The sequence below is a fragment of the Schistocerca cancellata genome, chromosome 9, assembly GCF_023864275.1.
Source record: "Schistocerca cancellata isolate TAMUIC-IGC-003103 chromosome 9, iqSchCanc2.1, whole genome shotgun sequence".
Lineage (NCBI taxonomy): Eukaryota > Metazoa > Arthropoda > Insecta > Orthoptera > Acrididae > Schistocerca > Schistocerca cancellata.
Genome location: NC_064634.1, coordinates 249,501,858 through 249,522,370, shown reverse-complemented (window position 1 = coordinate 249,522,370; position 20,513 = coordinate 249,501,858). Strand labels below are relative to the sequence as shown.

Here is a 20,513-nt window from a genome sequence, read left to right as displayed (position 1 = left end):
CCGTACCAATGTGACATAGTTTAAACATTTCTGCTGCTGCTGCTGCTAATACTGGAAACTAATCATCACATGATAGTCCACTTTATCAAAGGGCTATGCTTTTTTATTTGGCTCATTTAACAGTGTACTACAGTACTGTGGAGCAAGGATTTTAATGTTTGGTTGGTTGGTATGGGGTATAAAGGGCCCAAACTACAAAGTCATCAGTCCCTTCCTTTTTCCTGATGCAAGCAAGGCTCAAGGTACACAAACACCCAAAGTATGTTTGAGAAAGTAAAAGGGGGAATAAGAATTGGAAACCACACCTAGAAAGAGAGAGAATGGAACGAACAAAAAATAGGGAAAACATACACCACAAGGAAAAGTAGAAAAAGGTATTAAAATCATAGATCAGATGGTCTGGGGTGGCTGATCACAAAAATAAAAGAGGACGAACAGGCACTCTTCAACACATTAAAATGTCCACCCCAAAAAGACAAGGCGAGATGAACACATGTAGAGGAAAGACGACCACCAAGACAAACAAATGCAAAGAAAGGGCGACAAAGTTAAAATGGAGGGAGGGTGGCAGACTCCGAGAGAAGGCTAAACGCCCAGCCTTAGATGGTATGATTAAAAAAAAACCTCACGAATAAAACGTAAAACAAAATCTGCTGTTGAGGCATTGTAGCCAACACCAAACATAGGGTGTTAGGAAGGTTTAAAGTCCGCCACATGAGGCTAAATGTGGGCAGTCCAGCAAGATGTGGACGACAATCATATGTGAGCCACAGTGACACCGAGGTGAGTCCCCGCAATGGAGGAGGTGACAATCTGTTAGCCACATATGGCCAATGCAGAGCCGCCAGAGAACCACAGAGACCCTGCAAGACGCCCATATGGAGGACTTCCACACATTCGTAGTGTTCTTAATGGCATGCAGTTTGTTGCGCAGATTATGCCATTCCGTCTCCCAAAGGTGAAAAACCTTGTGGCATAATAATGATCGCAGGTCAATTACAGAGATGCCGATCTCCAGAAGCGGTTTCTGTGTAGCCTGTTTGGCCAGCCTGTCGGCAAGTTCATTTCCTGGGATTCTGACGTGGCCTGGGGTCCACACAAACACCTCGGAACAACTGGACTGTTCCAGGGCGTGGCACCGGTCGATAGCTCAAGGAGTCAGTTCAGAGAAGAAACGACTCACCAGGGCATGAACGGATGTGCTCAAGAGCACAAGATAATAGCCACCAGCTCTGCAGTAAAAACACTGCAGTCATCTGGCAAGGAGTGCTGTTCTATATGGCCTCCATGAACATACATGAAGCCAGTGTGACCATCAGCCATCGAGCAGCTGGTGTAAACCACTTCATGATGCCGGTACATATCAAGAACTGAGAGGAGGTGACAGTGGAGTGCCGCAGGGTTAACTGACTCCTTAGGGCCACGTGAAAGGTGGAGGCGAAGCTTCGGTCAGGTATACAGCTCTTCACACCATGGACATGCGCATGAATGGACCTCAAGTAAAGATAGGTGGTAAAGGCATGGACTCCACATCAGCCCTGACCTGGTCCGCCGAAACAGGAAATGAACCACTGTGGGTGGGAAAAGGAGACAGTAATTCGGATGCTCAGGAGAACTATGAACGCATGCAACGTAACACGTGAGCAGTTGTGCATGCCTAACATTCAATGGAGGGACTCCGGCCTCCACCAGGACACTGGTCACCAGACTCATCCTAAAAGCTCCTGTTGCCAGTCAAACGCCACAGTGGTGCAGTGTGTCAAGTTAATGCAACGCTGAGGGCGCCGCTGAACCATAAAACAGAGTCCCATAGTCAAGGCGGGATTGAACAAGGGCTCTGTAGAGCTGCAGCAGCGTAGAGTGATCTGCACCCCAGTTGATGATGTTCAGGCAGCCGACAGCATTGAAGTGCTGCCAGCACTTCCACTTCAGCTGACCAATATGAGGAAGCCACATCAATTGGGTGTCAAAAACCAGTCCTAAGAATTGATATGTCTCTACTACAGTGAGTGGATTGTTATTAAGCTAAAGTTCTGGTTCCAGATGAATGGTACGGCACTGACAGAAGTGCATGACACATGACTTCAGGGCTGAAAATTGGGAGCCGTGGGCTGGAGCCCATGACTGCACCTTGCAGATGGATCCCTGGAGGTGCCACTCAGCAACACCAGCACTGGAGGATCAGTATGAAATGCAGAAGTTGTCTGCATATAAAGAAGGTGAGACGGACGGCCCTACAGTGGATTTCAATGGATGCAATGACTGTAGATACGTACATTAAATATTACATAACTTAATTATTTTTTAGGTAACCAACCTGGACAATGTAAGCATGCAGATGCACAAGGGTATGTTTTTGTATCCTGCTAGCTCTGAAGAAGTATTTGTCGGAAATCTCAATTTTCTCAGTCTTGTTAATGTTCCTATTGATGAATCAACACCTCAACTATAGGATGACTTGTTAACTTTATTCCTTTCAACATTCATATTCCACTAAGGACTTTCTATTGGATATAGTAATTGCTATCTCATAACTTGATATCCTCCCAACAAAGACATTCACAATGCATGAAGAAAGATATCCTTACCGACCACACAACAGTAGTGTCACCAAGAGACAATTGGATTATATTTCAATTGCAACATTCACAACTGTAACTAAGAAGTGTTTGAGGGAGGTGCTTTATTACATTTGCTGACTGTTACCAAGGGACACTTCATTTTATACAAAATAAGAAAGTGAGATTAATCACAGAGACACATTGTTTTGAGCATTAACTTTGCTATGATTTACGAGCACGCAAACCACTCTCTTTAGGGTTGATAACCACACCTTGCTAAATAAATATCCCATTCCCCTTTTTTTAAAATCACATGGTTGTATTATAATACAGAACTCTGAGTTTTTCTAAACTAGTTTAGAATTGATATTGAGTCACTCAGATCACAAACATTTATTTTGTCGTTCATGAAAAAAATATGACCTGGGAATGTGATTTCCAGTTGATTCAGTTGTCATTTACATAGTGTATACAAGAGGTGGTAATGGCCACGTGACAAATTGCAAGTGTGGGTTTTATAGATAAACCAGCAAACCCCCAATTTTTTAAAATAATATAATTCCCAAGTACAAAACAGCTTCAAATGTTCGATTACTTTAAAAATGAGTTAAACATATGATAATACAGACCATTTTACTGTCAAATGCAACAATGATGTCCTTCAAAAAATATTCAGCATTACATTTCAAATTAAGCCTGAACTACAGTCTTTGTAGTCTCAATTTATAATTGTGGCATATTTATTCATTTACTAATGCTTCAACGCATACAATGTGAAATAAGAAAAATATCCTGTTACTTACAATTGGTTATCCCAAATATCTCATCAATCAATCCCTCATACGTAAGTTGTGTCGCAAGTGGAGAAAGCAGATCTATTGAACGGTCGATGAGCAGCAAATGATCAATCTGTGAAGATGCATGTTGCTGTTGCCGCCTCAGTCGTGAAGCAGATGGCATCTGTTCTCGACGTAACCTTAGAAGAGTGTCCCACACCTGGCAAGCTGCTGTACCCTTGGCTGAAACACGTGGTATAGGGCCAAAGAGTTGCTGCAGTGTCATCAGTGCCCTCGCACAACGGTACAGTACTGTAGGGTCATGTTCAACTTGGTACTCCTAGAAATAAAAATAAGCAGTACAAACAGTTAAAAATAATTGAAGGTGACCATCATGTTTATAGCTCTACATCTATATTATGACAAGGAGATTGCAGAATGGTATATACAAATTTTTTCCTTGGGACTGATCGTACAACCAACCAACGAATGTCACATTTAATCAGAAGAATGTAGAAAGTTGTACTCAGTAACTCAACCAACATAAGAAGGGTAGATTCTTCTGATGGGAGAAATCACTTATTTGGTTCCACAAGGCTCTATCTTGAAGTCCACTAGCGTTTCTCATAAATGTAAATGACCTTCCATCTAGTACACAACAAGAAAAATTGTTCTATTATTTTAATGATGGCTGTAATTTTCAGCAACCACAATGCTATTTTTTCAAGACAAAATTCAGTTCACAGTTGGAAATAGTTTTTGTTATGCATAATAAAAATTTATTTGCAAATGATGACTGAATTTTATCTTGGAAAAAGAATTAGTTTTTTTGCTGATGATCCAACCTATTGTAATCAATCCAAATCCTTGCATTGTAATCAATCCAAACATACAGCAACAGAAGAGATGGTAAATAATGTTCTTAAAACTTACTGAGTGGTTTTCTGTGAATGGTATCATTCCCAATTCCAAAAAGACAGAACATATTCAGTTTCGCAAATCTAGAGATACTACAGTAATGACTAAGTCTAACATATGGTGACAAAGTAATAACCAATGTGGAAACTCCAAAAAATTTAGGTGTCTTCATTGATGAGAATTTAAACTGGTAAAAACATATTTTGCAACTCCTAAAACAACTTCACCCATCTTTGCAGTGCGAATCATTGCAAATCTTGGAGAGAGAATAATCGGTAAGTTGGTTTATTTACTTACGTTCATTCAATAATGTCTATGGAATAATATTCTGCAGTAATTTATCTTTAAGAAAGAAAGTCTTCATTGCTCAGAAATGTGGTCTCAGAATAAGTGGTGCTCACCCAAATTCATCTTGCAGACATCTATTTGGGGACTCGACATGCTGACTACTGCTTCACAGCATATTTATACCCTCATGGAATTTGTTGTAAAGAATCCACAGCATTTCAAAAATAACAATATGTAAATAACTATAATACCAGAAGAAGAAATGGCATTCATTGCTCCACATGAAGGTTGTGGCATAAAGACTCTGTGGATATGGTGTGGAACATTACATGTACAATGGTCTGGCTACTACTGACAGAACTGCGGAGAGTAGGATTGCAGTGGAATTGTGATTAGTGGCATTGTTGCAGGCTGCCATCTTGAATAGGGAATGAAATTTGATTAATTGTGGTAAAATTTCATCTCATACAAGACGACAATGTATCCTGAAATGTAGGTATGAAGATCATTTATGAAAAAATACAATTTCATGATTGGAAAAGGAATGTTCAATTCTTTGGTTATTTTAACTTCTCACTTGCCTGTGGCTCAGAACAATATTTGGTGTGTCGTAACTTGTAGGTAACTTTGTATCCTGGGAAATCAGTAGAGCCTGCACCACAGTCTTTTATGCTCTTTTTTGAGAGATTAAATTTTAGACTTTATCGAAATTCATACAGAATGTGGAACTGATTTCCATGCTGCAGAATGAATACATCATAGCACTTGCCACAGTGATCACTGTAGAATGTAAGTACTAATACCAGTATTGCTGGCCCATGTTTAGATCACAACCAAGGCAGATTCTTCCTACATGTCGGTCAGGGGCCTGAAGATGGTGTAGTATAATGCTGAAACTGGTTGCCAAACAAAATAAGGTTGGAAATTTGACACCTGAAAGGTGTTTAATTTGATATAATATTTTTAAATATGGTCCTACAGAGGAATGCTGAAGATTAGATGGGTAGATAACGTAATTAATGAGGTGGTACTGAATAGAACTGGAGTGAAGAGAAATTTGTGGTACAACCTGAATAAAAGAAGGGATCAGTTGGTAAGACACATTCTGAGGCATCAAGGGATTTAGTACTGGAGTGAAGTGGGGTGGGGGGGGGGGGGGGGGTAAACTGTGGAGAAAGACCGAGAGATGAATACAGTAAACAAATTCAGAGCAATGTATGTTGAAGTGGTTGCTCTGAAATGAAGAGGCTTGCACAGGATCGAGTAGCATGGAGAGCTGCACCAAACCAGTCTTTGGACTGAACACCACAGTATCTGCAGTTGGTGCTCAATGTTGCACTGGACTGTTTTAATAGATTTTGGCTAACTGAGCTGAAGAAAAGCACAAGCGGCAATCAGTCACCCTCCCTTTGTGTAGTATATGCTCAGTTATGAGGGGGATAAATGGCAAGCTATTCTAACTTAGACTGGCTTAATCTTGAATAAATGCTGTAGCTCTGGACAGTATCTTGGCCCAGTCGATCTGCAGACGATGAGTTTATAAACATGCAGGTGTATGTGTGTGTGTGTGTGTGTGTGTGTGTGTGTGTGTGTGTGTGATTTTTTTTCCTATTAGCTCTGAAAAAGGATTTGTCGTAAAGCTCAGCAACATTCAGTCTTGTTTACATCCTTTAGTAAATTTCTTTAAAATAAAATGATAAGTAATATATCCCAGAACAGTGAAAATTTGAGCACTAATTTCACCTTGAATGCAGACTCCAACTCCATAGACATCAAATCGTTGTCAAAAGGGAAGAGGTCGCATGGAAATTCTTCAATCCAAGTGAAATTGCCAAAAACACCACGATTCTGCAAGTACAAGACTACATATAAGAGACGTAATTGTTATTAAAAATGTAGGTATAAATGTTTCACACAACTTACTTTTAACCATTTCTCACATAGTAAGCTTTTCTGAGGAACAAAAAACAAGTGGAATTCCTTTCTGTCGCCACCGCTATGTTCTTCACTGGAAATTAATGAAGAGGCCAGTATTAGTAGCTCATTCCTCCAAGGATCATTTTATAATGATATAGCATTCGTTAGTTTAATGCAATTGAAAACAATAAGCCATTTATGCAGACATAAGAATACATATACATGTGTTCAATGAGGAGATAGCAATTGGTTAGCAGCTGCCTTGCTGAAGAAGTCATATTGCGGCCACAGAAGTAACATATCCAGTAGCTTTACAATAAAAATTCAGATCAAATGCTTATGTGCATAATGTGCTTTTAGTCCTTACAGGATATTTTGTTCTTTTTTCTCATGAGTCAACAAAGTTTCTTCTTCCAAAACAAAACATGGACTATACTTTGTAAAGTCACAGTGTTCACACTCAGTAGTCGCTTCTTTAAGAGCTACATAGTATTTACTTTCACAATCCAGTAGCTTTATTCTTAAATAGATTGTACTGCTAATACTACAGGCCACTTTGAGGTTCACTGTGATAACTTGAGCATAATGCAAGATACAAAACTCAGAATGAAGTCCATATGGTATTAGATTATGGACAATGGGAAAGGAATGAAAGAGGAAGCCATCTGATAGCATTTTGCACAGAGTATCATTTAATCACTGCTAACACTTTCTTTAAAAATCTTGGAAGAAAGTTGTATATGAGAAAGAGAGCTGCAGACACTGAAAGGTTTCAGATTTATTATTTGATTATAAGACAGAGATTTTGGAACTAGATTTTAAACTGTAAGATATTTCCAGCATCTGAAGTGGATTCTGACCATAATTTATTGAGTATGAATTGTAGAATAAAATTGAAGAATTTCCAAAAAGGTATGAAATTAAGCATATGCCAGGTGGATAAGTTGAAAGCACAGGTTGTTGAGTGTTTCAAAGGGGGCATTAGATTGATTGATTGGTTGGTTGGTTTTGGGGAGGGGACCAAACAGTGAGGTCACCAGCCTCATCAGATTAGGGAAGGAAATTGGCCTTGCCCTTTCACAGGAAATATCCCTGCATTTGCCTGAAGTGATTTAAGGAGATCACAGAAATCCTAAATCAGGGTGGCCAGATACAGGTCTTAACCCTTGTCCTCCCAAGTGCACCACCTCACTCCGTGGACCATTAGGCAATGACTGATTGAAACGGGGAAAAGGAATAAAGTAGAAGATGAATGGGTAGCTTTGAATTGGTTTGCAGAAAGGACTGGGGTCATATGCGCCCAAGTCAAAACTATAGAAAACGAAGACGGAGAGGAGTTAAAAAATGACTATACATCAGTCCCAACTGACATAATACAAGACAGCTGAAAACAAGCAGGTCTAAAAAAGACAACATACAGAAACGGAGAACAATTGACAGGAATGGGGGAAAGAAATACAGTAGAAGAAGAATGGGTAGCTCTGAGGGATGAAATAGTGAAGGCAGCAGAGGATCAAATAGGTAAAAAGACGAGGGCTAGTAGAAACCCTTGGGTAACAGAAGAAATATTGAATTTAATTGATGAAAGGAGAAAATATCAAAATGCAGTACATGAAGCAGGCAAAAAGGAATACAAACGTCTCAAAAATGATATTGACAGGAAGTGCAAAATGGCTAAGCAGGGATGGCTAGAGGACAAATGTAAGGATGTAGAGAATTATCTCACTAGGGGTAAGATAGATACTGCCTACAGGAAAATTAAAGAGACCTTTGGAGAAAGGAGAACCACTTGCATGAATATCAAGAGCTTTGATGGAAACCCAGTTCTAAGCAAAGAAGGGAAAGCAGAAAGGTGGAAGGAGTATATAGAGGGCCTATACAAGGGCGATGTACTTGAGGACAATATTATGGAAATGGAAGAGGATGTAGATGAAGATGAAATGGGAGATATGATATTGCGTGAAGAGTTTGACAGAGCACTGAAAGACCTGAGTCGAAACAAGGCCCCCGGAGTAGACAACATTGCATTTGAACTACTGACAACCTTGGGAGAGCCAGTGCTCACAAAACTCTACCATCTGGTGAGCAAGATGTATGAGACAGGCAAAATACCCTCAGACTTCAAGAAGAATATAATAATCCCAACCCCAAAGAAAGCAGGTGTTGACAGATGTGAAAATTACCGAACTATCAGTTTAATAAGTCACAGCTGCAAAATACTAACGTGAATTCTTTACAGATGAATGGAAAAACTGATAGAAGCCGACCTCAGAGAAGATCAGTTTGGATTCCGTAGAAATGTTGGAACACGTGAGGCAATACTGACCCTACGACTTATCTTAGAAGAAAGATTAAGGAAAGGCAAACCTACGTTTCTAGTATTTGTAGACTTAGAGAAAGCTTTTGACAATGTTGATTGGAATACTCTCTTTCAAATTCTGAAGGTGGCAGGGGTAAAATACAGAGAGCGAAAGGCTATTTATAATTTCTACAGAAACCAGATGGCATTTATAAGAGTCGAGGGACATGAAAGGGAAGCAGTAGTTGGGAAGGGAGTGAGACAGGGTTGTAGCCTGTCCCCGATGTTATTCAATCTGTATATTGAGCAAGCAATAAAGAAAACAAAAGAAAAGTTCGGAGTAGGTATTAAAATCCATGGAGAAGAAATAAAAACTTTGAGGTTCGCCAATGACATTGTAATTCTGTCAGAGACAGCAAAGGACTTGGAAGAGCAGTTGAACGGAATGGACAGTGTCTTGAAAGGAGGGTATAAGATGAACATCAACAAAAGCAAAACGAGGATAATGGAATGTAGTTGAATTAAGTCAGGTGATGCTGAGGGAATTAGATTAGGAAATGAGACACTTAAAGTAGTAAAGGAGTTTTGCTATTTGGGGAGCAAAATAACTGATGATGGTCGAAGTAGAGAGGATATAAAATGTAGACTGGCAATGGCAAGGAAAGCATTTCTTAAGAAGAGAAATTAGTTAACATCGAGTATAGATTTAAGTGTCAGGAAGTCGTTTCTCAAAGTATTTGTATGGAGTGTAGCCATGTATGGAAGTGAAACGTGGACGATAAATAGCTTAGACAAGAAGAGAATAGAAGCTTTCAAAATGTGATGCTACAGAAGAATGCTGAAGATTAGATGGGTTGATCACATAACTAATGAGGAGGTATTGAATAGAATTGGGGAGAAGAGGAGCTTGTGGCACAACTTGACTAGAAGAAGGGATCGGTTGGTAGGACATGTTCTGAAACATCGAGGGATCACCAATTTAGTATTGGAGGGCAGCATGGAGGGTAAAAATCGTAGAAGAAGACCAAGAGATGAATACACTAAACAGATTCAGAAGGATGTAGGTTGCAGTAGGTACTGGGAGATGAAGAGGCTTGCACAGGATAGAGTAGCATGGAGAGCTGCATCAAACCAGTCTCAGGACTGAAGACCACCACCACCACAACTACAACAACAACAACAACAACAACAACAAAAACAGAGGTCCAAAATTAAAAATTAAATGGCCTTTGCCATATTGCTTTGGAGGATAAAAAACAAGACGCAGTAGACAGCCCGCGCGTCATTTGCTAAAATTGCCGAACACTCGGACAGCAAACCCAAACAGGTCCGTAAAAGGTTAAAAAATGGACATTCCATCAGGAAGTGGTGGACAATTAAAACTTGAGTACAATGTGTACAAAGTGGTAGGGTAGCGCCGCTTATCAAATGACGATAACTAAAAGGGCAGTGCCCAATAGGCAGCCAAAATAAAATAATCTCCTCCCGGCGGGAGGGCCGAGAGGAGGTCGAGGTCGACCAAGCCTATGGGAGAGGCTTAATAAGCCGGAGCTTATTCCCGTGACGGGAGGACCACTGGCAATGCTAAAGGGACACCACCTCCTGACAGACGGCAACACAGAGATCATCGGAGGGAATATAGGTACTCACAGGCTGAGGTACGAGGACTACAGTTTTGAAGGCAGCATCCGCAGCCTAATTTCCTGCCAGACTGACATGACCAAGAGCCCACAGAAACATCACACTGGCTCCACCAAATGTGAGCAGTTGACAGTTTTCCTGGACTCGCTGCACTGAGGGATGGGTGGTGTTCAGTGCACAAAGACTTTTCAGGGCACTGAGTGAGTGAGCAGAGGACACAATTGAAAAGGTTGTGTTGCCGGATGTACTCTGTGGCCTGACAAAAGGTGAAGAGCTTGGCTGTAAATACTGAGGAATGTGCCGGAAACCGATATCGAAAGACATTGGTGCCAATGATGAAGGCACACCCAACGCCATGGTCAGTCCTAAAGCCATCAGTGTATACGAAGGTACTAACGCGAGTTCCATGTGCATGTCGTGAAACTGAAGGTGATAGAACAAGGCTGGAGTAGTGTCCTTAGGAAGCAAATGAAGGCGAAGGTTAACATGGGCCACTTCACGAAGCCAAGGTGGTGAAGGGAGCAGTAAGTCCCAGGTTCGAGTCCCGGCCGAGGTACACATTTTTCAACTGTCTCCATGGATATTTATCAAAGCCTGTAAGCAGCTAAAGGTCTGGATTTTATTATAATTTCATCCACCGGTAAAGGTGCAGGTAGTGTGAAGTTAAGGTAACAGAGAGGAAGGACGAGCCCCATATTCACAATCAAAGCAATCATCTAAGAAAGAGGCATAGGATGGGTAGCCACACATGGTAGACAAACAGCACGCATACCTGCTGAGGAGAAAGTCACGCCGGTAGGACAGGGGTAGTTCATCAGCTTCAGCATACAGACTCGCAACTGGGCTGGTGCAAAAGGCGCCCATGGTCAAACGGATGTTACAATGGTGGATAGTGTTGAGACGGCGTAAGAGGGATGGATGGGAGTGCAGACACATGAACAAAGCACCCACAGTCAAGTTTCGAACAGACAAGGGACCAGTACAAACTGGGGAGGGTGGTCTGATTGGCACCCCAGGAAGTACCAATGAGGACACGTAGGACATTGAGGAACTGTGTACAGTGGGCTACCAGCTAAAATACAAGGGAAGATCCAAAAGAGTTTCCTATCAGCATGAGAATCAGGAATTTCGTAGTTGCAAAGAACTGAAGGGCAACAGGCCCAAGATGTAAAGATGGTGGGAGAAACAACTTGCATCGCGAGAAATTCATACAGATAGTTTTGTCAGTGGAAAAGTGAAAGCCACTGTCAATGCTCCAGGAGTAAAGACGATCAAGACACCACTGAAGATGCCGCTCAGTGAGACAGGTCCATGGAGAACTGCAATAGATGGCAAAATCATCAACAAAAAGGCAGGAGATGCCTGGTGGGAGACAGGCCATTGTACGGTTAATGGCAATAGCAAAGAGGATGACACTCAGGATGGAACCCTAAGGCACACCATTTTCATGGATAAAGGTGTCTGACAAGGCAGAAGCCACACGCATCTTGAAAACTCAATCTTGCAAAATGCCTTACAGATAACAGGAGAGGTGGCCATGGAAGACCCAAGTGTAAAGAGTATGGAGGATACCAGTTCTCCAGCACGTGTCATAGGCCTTCTCCAAATCGAAAAACATTGGCACAGTCTGGGATTTCAGCACAAAACCATTCATGACATGGGTGGACAAGGTAACAAGATGGTCAACTGCAGAACACCGTGCTCGAAATCCACAATGTGCATTCGTTAGTAAATGTCAAGACTTGAGCCGCCACAGCAGCCGGGCATTGATAATATGTTCCATCACCTTGCAAACGCAGCTCGTAATAGAGATGGGGCAGTAACTAGAAGGAAGGTTTTTGTCCTTACTGGGTTTAGGTATGGGTATGATGGGGGCTTCATGCCAGCTTCCAGGAAATGTGCCCTCTGCCCAGATGCAGTTGTACATGTTAAGCAGAAAGTGCTTGCCCAAAAGAGAAAGGTGCTGCAACGTCTGAATGTGGATGGCGTCCAGAACTGAGGCGGAGGATTGGGATGAACTGAGAGCATAGTAGAGTTCCCTCATAGTTAAAGCAGCAATGCAGCACTCACGATTCGGAGAAGAGAAGGGTATCGCCAGAGCCTCCTCCACTCATTTCCGATGGAGGAAGGCAGGGTGATAGTGCGATGAGCTTGAAACTTCCGCAAAATGGTGGCCCAAGGTGTTGGAGATAGCAATAGGGTCCATGATAACATCGTCTGCTATTGTGAGGCCGGAAACGGGGGAATGGATCTTGGTACAAGAGAGCCGTCGGAGGTTAGTCCACGTGACAGAGGAAGGTGTGGAACTGCTAAAAGGACTAGTGAATGAAATCCAGCTACCTTGTTTGCTATCCCAAAGAACACAATGACACTTTGCACACATCTGTTTATAATGAATGCAGTTTGCCATTGTAGGATGACAGTTAAAAACACGGAGAGCACGCCTCCATAGCCGAATTGCATCACAGCATGCCTCAGTCCATCAAGGGACTGGGACACGACGTGGTAAAGAAGAAGTGCGAGGAACGGAACGTTCTGCAGCCGTAAGGATGACATTGGTGAGATAGTCCACTAGGTCATCAGAACTGGGGAAATCCTGTTCTTCGAAGGTCGCCAGGGAGGAGAAATCTGTTAGTTAGCCTTAGTAAGCTGCTATTTGGGCATGCACACAGATGGGATAGGAGTCAGCAAATGGAAAGCACATGAAAAATGGTCATTCAAGACGCATTCAAGTAGGTGTCAGAAAGAACAGACCACTCAAGACGGGCAAGCTGGGCAGTGCAAAAGGATAGGTCCAAATGGGAATAGGTGTGCAAGGAGTCAGAAAGGAAAGTGGGTGCTCTAGTGTTAAGGCAGAAGAGGTTAAGTTGGTTAACAAGGTCAGCCAAGGGGTCACCTCTCTGACAGGTTCTCGGAGAACCCGAAAGAGGATGATGTGCATTAAAGTCAACGAATAGCAACAATCGGGGAATGATGGAGGGACATAAATAGTATAGAGGGAAAAAGTCAGGTGGGGAAGGAAAAGGCGAACTGCCACAGCTTGAAGACGGGTAGTCAGGGAGATGGGTTGACTATGGATGTCATCCCGTATGAGCAGCATGACGCTCCCATGAGAAGGAACGCCGACCTCAGGGGGAAGGTCAAAACGAATCGGTAAGAAATGTGAAAGCTCAAAGCAGTCGTGAGGGCACAATTTCGTTTCCTGAAGGCAGAGTACATGGGGATGCTACAATGCTAAAAGCAGCCGTAAATCCTCTTTGCAGGATCGAAGGCTGCGAACGTTCCATTGGGAGACAGTAATGAAGAGGAAGAGATGTAGAGGTGTCAACTCTGCAGCCGCCGAGTGACAGCCAGTGTAGTCATTACTATAGGGCACAGAAGCAGGAGGATCCTGCTCCATGGGGTCAACAGAAGCATCGGCTTGCTTGTGTGGTCGGTCCATTGAGTCCAAAACTGAAAAACAGTTGGTGTTGCACACCGGTGAGACAGAGGCTGGTGAACTAAGGTACCATGTGGTGACACCATCGAACAGGATCTTTGGTGGACTCCTTCGAGCCTTTCCAGTTAGAGGAAGACACTTGTGTTGCTTGGCTGGAGGGATGGAGGAAGTCTTCACGGAGTACTCCTTCTGTCCCTTACTGTCTACTGGTTGAGTAGCTGGTGGCTTCGCCCCTTGAGGCGAGAGTTTGACAATTTGTTGCACAGCGATTTTACAACCTCAGAGCTGAATTTGAGGTCACATGTCTGTGTGGCCACATCCTTCATGGAGCGAGGGGTAACAAGAACAAAACTATAGGTGACAGACGGGAGAACATAGAGTTTGCGGCGGTAGCTTTGAGAGATGAAATAATTAAGGCACCAGATGATCAACTAAGTAAAACAGCAAGGCCTAGCAGAAATTCTTGAATAATACAGGAGATGTTGAATTTAACTGAGCATGTAAATGGAAATACAAATTTCTACAAATTTTGACTGATGTTGTTGTTGTTGTAGTGGTCTTCAGTCCTGAGACTGGTTTGATGCAGCTCTCCATGCTACTCTATCCTGTGCAAGCTTCTTCATCTCCCAGTATCTACTGCAACCTACATCCTTCTGAATCTGCTTCGTGTATTCATCTCTTGGTCTCCCTCTACGATTTTTACCCTCCACACTGCCCTCCAATGCTAAATTTGTGATCCCTTGATGCCTCAAAACATGTCCTACCAACCGATCCCTTCTTCTAGTCAAGTTGTGCCACAAACTTCTCTTCTCCCCAATCCTATTCAATACCTCCTCATTAGTTACGTGATCTACCCACCTTATCTTCAGCATTCTTCTGTAGCACCACATTTCGAAAGCTTCTATTCTCTTCTTGTCCAAACTAGTTATCGTCCATGTTTCACTTCCATACATGGCTACACTCCATACAAATACTTTCAGAAACGACTTCCTGACGCTTAAATCTATACCCGATGTTAACAAATTCCTCTCCTTGAGAAACGCTTTCCTTGCCATTGCCAGTCTACATTTTATATCCTCTCTACTTCGACCATCATCGGTTATTTTACTCCCTAAATAGCAAAACTCCTTTACTACTTTAAGTGTATCATTTCCTAATCTAATTCCCTCAGCATCACCCGACTTAATTTGACTACATTCCATTATCCTCGTTTTGCTTTTGTTGATGTTCATCTTATATCCTCCTTTCAAGACACTGTCCATTCCGTTCAACTGTTCTTCCAAGTCCTTTGCTGTCTCTGACAGAATTACAATGTCATCGGCGAACCTCAAAGTTTTTCCTTCTTCTCCATGAATTTTAATACCTACTCTGAATTTTTCTTTTGTTTCCTTTACTGCTTGCTCAATATACAGATTGAATAGCATCGGGGAGAGGCTACAACCCTGTCTTACACCTTTCCCAACCACTGCTTCCCTTTCATGCCCCTCGACTCTTATAACTGCCATCTGGTTTCTGTACAAACTGTAAATAGCCTTTCGCTCCCTGTATTTTACCCCTACCACCTTCAGAATTTGAAAGAGAGTATTCCAGTTAACATTGTCAAAAGCTTTCTCTAAGTCTACAAATGCTAGAAACGTAGGTTTACCTTTTCTTAATCTTTCTTCTAAGATAAGTCGTAAGGTCAGTATTGCCTCACGTGTTCCAACATTTCTACGGAATCCAAACTGATCTTCCCCGAGGTCGGCTTCTACCAATTTTTCCATTCGTCTGTAAAGAATTTGCGTTAGTATTTTGCAGCTGTGACTTATTAAACTGATAGTTCGGTAATTTTCACATCTGTCAACACCTGCTTTCTTTGGGATTGGAATTATTATATTCTTCTTGAAGTCTGAGGGTATTTCGCCTGTCTCATACATCGTGCTCACCAGATGGTAGAGTTTTGTCATGACTGGCTCTCCCGAGGCCATCAGTAGTTCAAATGGAATGTTGTCTACTCCCGGGGCCTTGTTTCGACTCAGGTCTTTCAGTGCTCTGTCAAACTCTTTTCGCAGTATCTTATCTCCCATTTCGTCTTCATCTACATCCTCTTCCATTTCCATAATATTGTCCTCAAGTACATCGCCCTTGTATAAACCCTCTATATACTCCTTCCACCTTTCTGTCTTCCCTTCTTTGCTTAGAACTGGGTTGCCATCTGAGCTCTTGATATTCATACAAGTGGTTCTCTTCTCTCCAAAGGTCTCTTTAATTTTCCTGTAGGCAGTATCTATCTTACCCCTAGTGAGACAAACCTCTACATCCTTACATTTGTCCTCTAGCCATCCCTGCTTAGCCATTTTGCACTTCCTGTCAATATCATTTTTGAGACGTTTGTATTCCTTTTTGCCTGCTTCATTTACTGCATTTTTATATTTTCTCCTCTCATCAATTAAATTCAATATTTCTTCTGTTACCCAAGGATTTCTATTAGCCCTCGTCTTTTTACCTACTTGATCCTCTGCTGCCTTCACTACTTCATCCCTCAGAGCTACCCATTCTTCTTCTACTGTATTTCTTGCCCCCATTCCTGTCAATTGTTCCCTTATGCTCTCCCTGAAACTCTCTACAACCTCTGGTTCTTTCAGTTTATCCAGGTCCCATCTCCTTAAATTCCCACCTTTTTGCAGTTTCTTCAGTTTCAATCTGCAGTTCATAACCAATAGATTGTGGTCAGAATCCACATCTGCCCCAGGAAATGTCTTACAATTTAAAACCTGGTTCCTAAATCTCTGTCTTACCATTATATAATCTATCTGATACCTTTTAGTATCTCCAGGAGTCTTCCAGGTATACAACCTTCTTTTATGATTCTTGAACCAAGTGTTGGCTATGATTAAGTTATGCTCTGTGCAAAATTCTACAAGGCGGCTTCCTCTTTCATTCCTTCCCCCCAATCCATATTCACCTACTATGTTTCCTTCTCTCCCTTTTCCTACTGACGAATTCCAGTCACCCATGACTATTAAATTTACGTCTCCCTTCCCTACCTGAATAATTTCTTTTATCTCGTCATACATTTCATCTATTTCTTCATCATCTGCAGAGCTAGTTGGCATATAAACTTGTACTACTGTAGTAGGCATGGGCTTTGTGTCTATCTTGGCCACAATAATGCGTTCACTATGCTGTTTGTAGTAGCTAACCCGCACTCCTATTTTTTTATTCATTATTAAACCTACTCCTGCATTACCCCTATTTGATTTTGTATTTATAACCCTGTAATCACCTGACCAAAAGTCTTGTTCCTCCTGCCAACGAACTTCACTAATTCCCACTATATCTAACTTTAACCTATCCATTTCCCTTTTTAAATTTTCTAACCTACCTGCCCGATTAAGGGATCTGACATTCCACGCTCCGATCCGTAGAACGCCAGTTTTCTTTCTCCTGATAACGACGTCCTCCTGAGTAGTCCCCGCCCGGAGATCCGAATGGGGGACTATTTTACCTCCGGAATATTTTACCCAAGAGGACGCCATCATCATTTAATCATACAGTAGAGCTGCATGTCCTCGGGAAAAATTACGGCTGTAGTTTCCCCTTGCTTTCAGCCGTTCGCAGTACCAGCACAGCAAGGCCGTTTTGGTTAATGTTACAAGGCCAGATCAGTCAATCATCCAGACTGTTGCCCCTGCAACTACTGAAAAGGCTGCTGCCCCTCTTCAGGAACCACATGTTTGTCTGGCCTCTCAACAGATACCCCTCCGTTGTGGTTGCACCTACGGTACGGCCATCTGTATCGCTGAGGCACGCAAGCCTCCCCACCAACGGCAAGGTCCATGGTTCATGGGGGGAGGCTCGATAGGATGCACAAAATGGCTAAACACGAGAGAGTGAATGTAAGTCTATATAAGCACTTATGACAAGAGGAAAGATAGATACTGCCTACAGGAAAAATTAGAGGAGACTGGAGATATGATGCTGCAAGAAGAATTTGATGGAGCACTGAAGGACCTAAGCCAAAACAAGTACCTTGGAGTAGACGATACTTCCTTGAAACTACTGATAACCTTTGGTGAGCCAGTCATAACTAAACTATTCCATCTGGTATGGAAGATATACGAGACAGGAAAAATAGCCTCAGACTTCAAGAAGAATGTAATAATTCCAATTCCAAAGATGGCAGCTGCTAACAGATGTGAATATTACTGAATTATTAGTTTAGTAAGTCATCTTTCCAAACTACTGACATGAATTATTCACAGAAGAATGGAAAAACTGGTAGAATATGACCTCAGGGAAGATCAGTTTGCATTATGCTGAAATGTGGGAACATGCGAGGCAATACTGACCCTATGACTTCTCCTGGATATGTTAAGGAATGGAAAATCTATGTTTACAGCATTTGCAGACTAAGAGAAAGTTTGTAGCAGTGCTGAGTTTTTCTAAAAACTCTACAGTTCACATAAACTGCATTTTAAAATAAAAACTATTTTCAATATCGCCTGAATTAAAAGAGGTGTACGTGATGTACATGGCAAACTTTAGTTCTTCTGTAACTAAAACACTGGCCACCAAAAGTAAGTGGACTAGGAAGACAAAATGTTTTTATAGCACAACTAAAAATCCAAAAATACCACAACTTACCCATAAACATTGTCTGCAACTTTGTCCATCAAATGTAGATGTGGTCTTGTTATAAAGATGATATTCTTAATGTCCTTTTGTGTAGTTGAAGGCAGCTTACCAGCTCGTAATGGGAACATTTCAGGAACATCGTGTTCTTTTAGTAAACTGTATGTCGCTATAAGTCCTACAGGACCTGCTAAGGATTCATCCCATACTATTACCTGCAAACAATCATGTACAGTGACAAAAATTTACAATGAATTAAATCCCATCAAAATAGTATTGGCATTTTTGTCAGAACAGATAGAACTGAATATTCAGCACCTGTTAAGATGCAAAAACAGCTTTCTGGTTATGTAAAAACAGTACTGAAAAGACTCACAGGATTCATAACAAATGGCATGATATAATCTAATACACCCAGGACACCTTCAAGCTATTACGCTCATTTTTGGATTACATATGGTCTTAATGAACATTAATGCAACTTTAAGAATTTGTGATCCAACATACATTTTTGTGTTTCAAAGCTTCTGTGAATTCTGTAGACAGCATTAAGTTTTACTAGTGTCAATGGCCAATGATACCCTAGATCAATGAGCTGTTCAGTAGTTTGATAATATATGACAATGACTATAGTTACTGAACAGTCTTTCGCATGTTAGCCATTGCTGCTGGCTGAAAACTCAGTACAAAAAATAAATACATAAAATAAAATTGGCACTTTTTTCCTATCTGTCTCTTAATAAGATCCTCATCATTTGAAGGCAGGTTACAGTTTTGTATCCAATTAATGATGAATAACCTCTTTTTTACTGATTTAGTATCATATTTTACACATTCCTATTGTTATTACTATGTGACTATCCCAGAACCCAGTACCAACTGACTACTTACAGCTTCCAGAGGCAACAAAAATTTGATTTTTAATATTCTGCACAATTATTGACAGAATTTAAAATGATGTCATAGTCTACTCCTACTTTAAAAATTTAACACAATAAGACAAGTATTACAGTTTGAAAACAGTGGCAGCTCATGCACAATTTTAGAACTGTGCTACAATGTGGTGGCCTATAGGCTTCTGAATTATAAGGGTAGTAATCTTAACTAAACTGAATATGTTGATTTACATAGGCCCTATATAAATTGAGCTGTTTAAATATATTTTAAATTTTGTACTTGGTGTTTAACATTGCACATAAATAAATAAATAAACTAAAAAGGCAGAAGATCAACTGGGTAGTCAGCTGGAAGAATATCAGGGAGGCTTCAGGAAGTCCTGATCCTGTGCTGAACAGATCCTCAGCCTTAAAACTGTACTGGCATACTCCAGGATGAGAAACCATAATGTGATCGTCACCGTTGTTGATTTCAGGAAGGCCTGTGACTCCATTGATACAGAAACACTTAAAATATTACAGGAACCAGGACTAGACAACAAAACCCACAGACTCATTCTAGAAACCTTGACCAACACCCATTCCAAGGTCAAATTTAGAGGTGAGATCTCAGAAAGATTCGAGATAAAAACTGGAGTGAGACAATGGGACTGACTCTCCCACACTTCTCTTCAACTGTGTCCTTGAAAAGATTGTGAAAGAATGGCACAAGGAACTGACCAATTTAGGTGTTCAGAGTTGTCTCTACCTGGGCCGTAAGAACGAAGGATGGATTGTAGATTGCCTGGCTTTTGCAGATGACATGGCACTGATTGCTGATTCTCTTGAAACGGCAACAATGCAGGTAAACTGCCTCAGAAAACAGGCAGCCAAAGTGGGTCTTCAAGAATTGCTTGAGAAAACAGAGTTCTTCACTGACATCAAAGAAGCTAACCGAGAGATGTAACTAGACAAGGAAAACATCAAAAGGACTGAGAAGTTTAAGTATCTCAGTGAATGGATTGAACCCAACTTATCACAAAAAACATCATTATCCATGAGAGTCAACAAGTTGGAGCAAGCCTATCGACTGACACTATGAACGCCTACAACAAAAAATGCCTGTCACACAACCTGAAACTTAAGCACTACACATCAGTGTACGACCAGAAGCCCTGTATGCTA

At 41.4% G+C, this 20,513-nt stretch overlaps 1 protein-coding gene across 1 annotated transcript in view; it reads right to left on the bottom strand.

Moving 5' to 3' along the window:
- LOC126100713 (vacuolar protein sorting-associated protein 33A) overlaps nucleotides 1–20,513 on the bottom strand; it is a 124,531-nt gene that overhangs the window by 93,796 nt on the left and 10,222 nt on the right. Inside the window, exons 2-5 of the mRNA XM_049911332.1 lie at nucleotides 18,466–18,668; nucleotides 6,467–6,551; nucleotides 6,287–6,391; nucleotides 3,365–3,677 (exon numbers count right to left, since the gene is read on the bottom strand). Of these exons, the coding sequence (XP_049767289.1) occupies nucleotides 3,365–3,677; nucleotides 6,287–6,391; nucleotides 6,467–6,551; nucleotides 18,466–18,668 (706 nt within the window). The remainder of the gene's footprint in view (nucleotides 1–3,364; nucleotides 3,678–6,286; nucleotides 6,392–6,466; nucleotides 6,552–18,465; nucleotides 18,669–20,513) is intronic.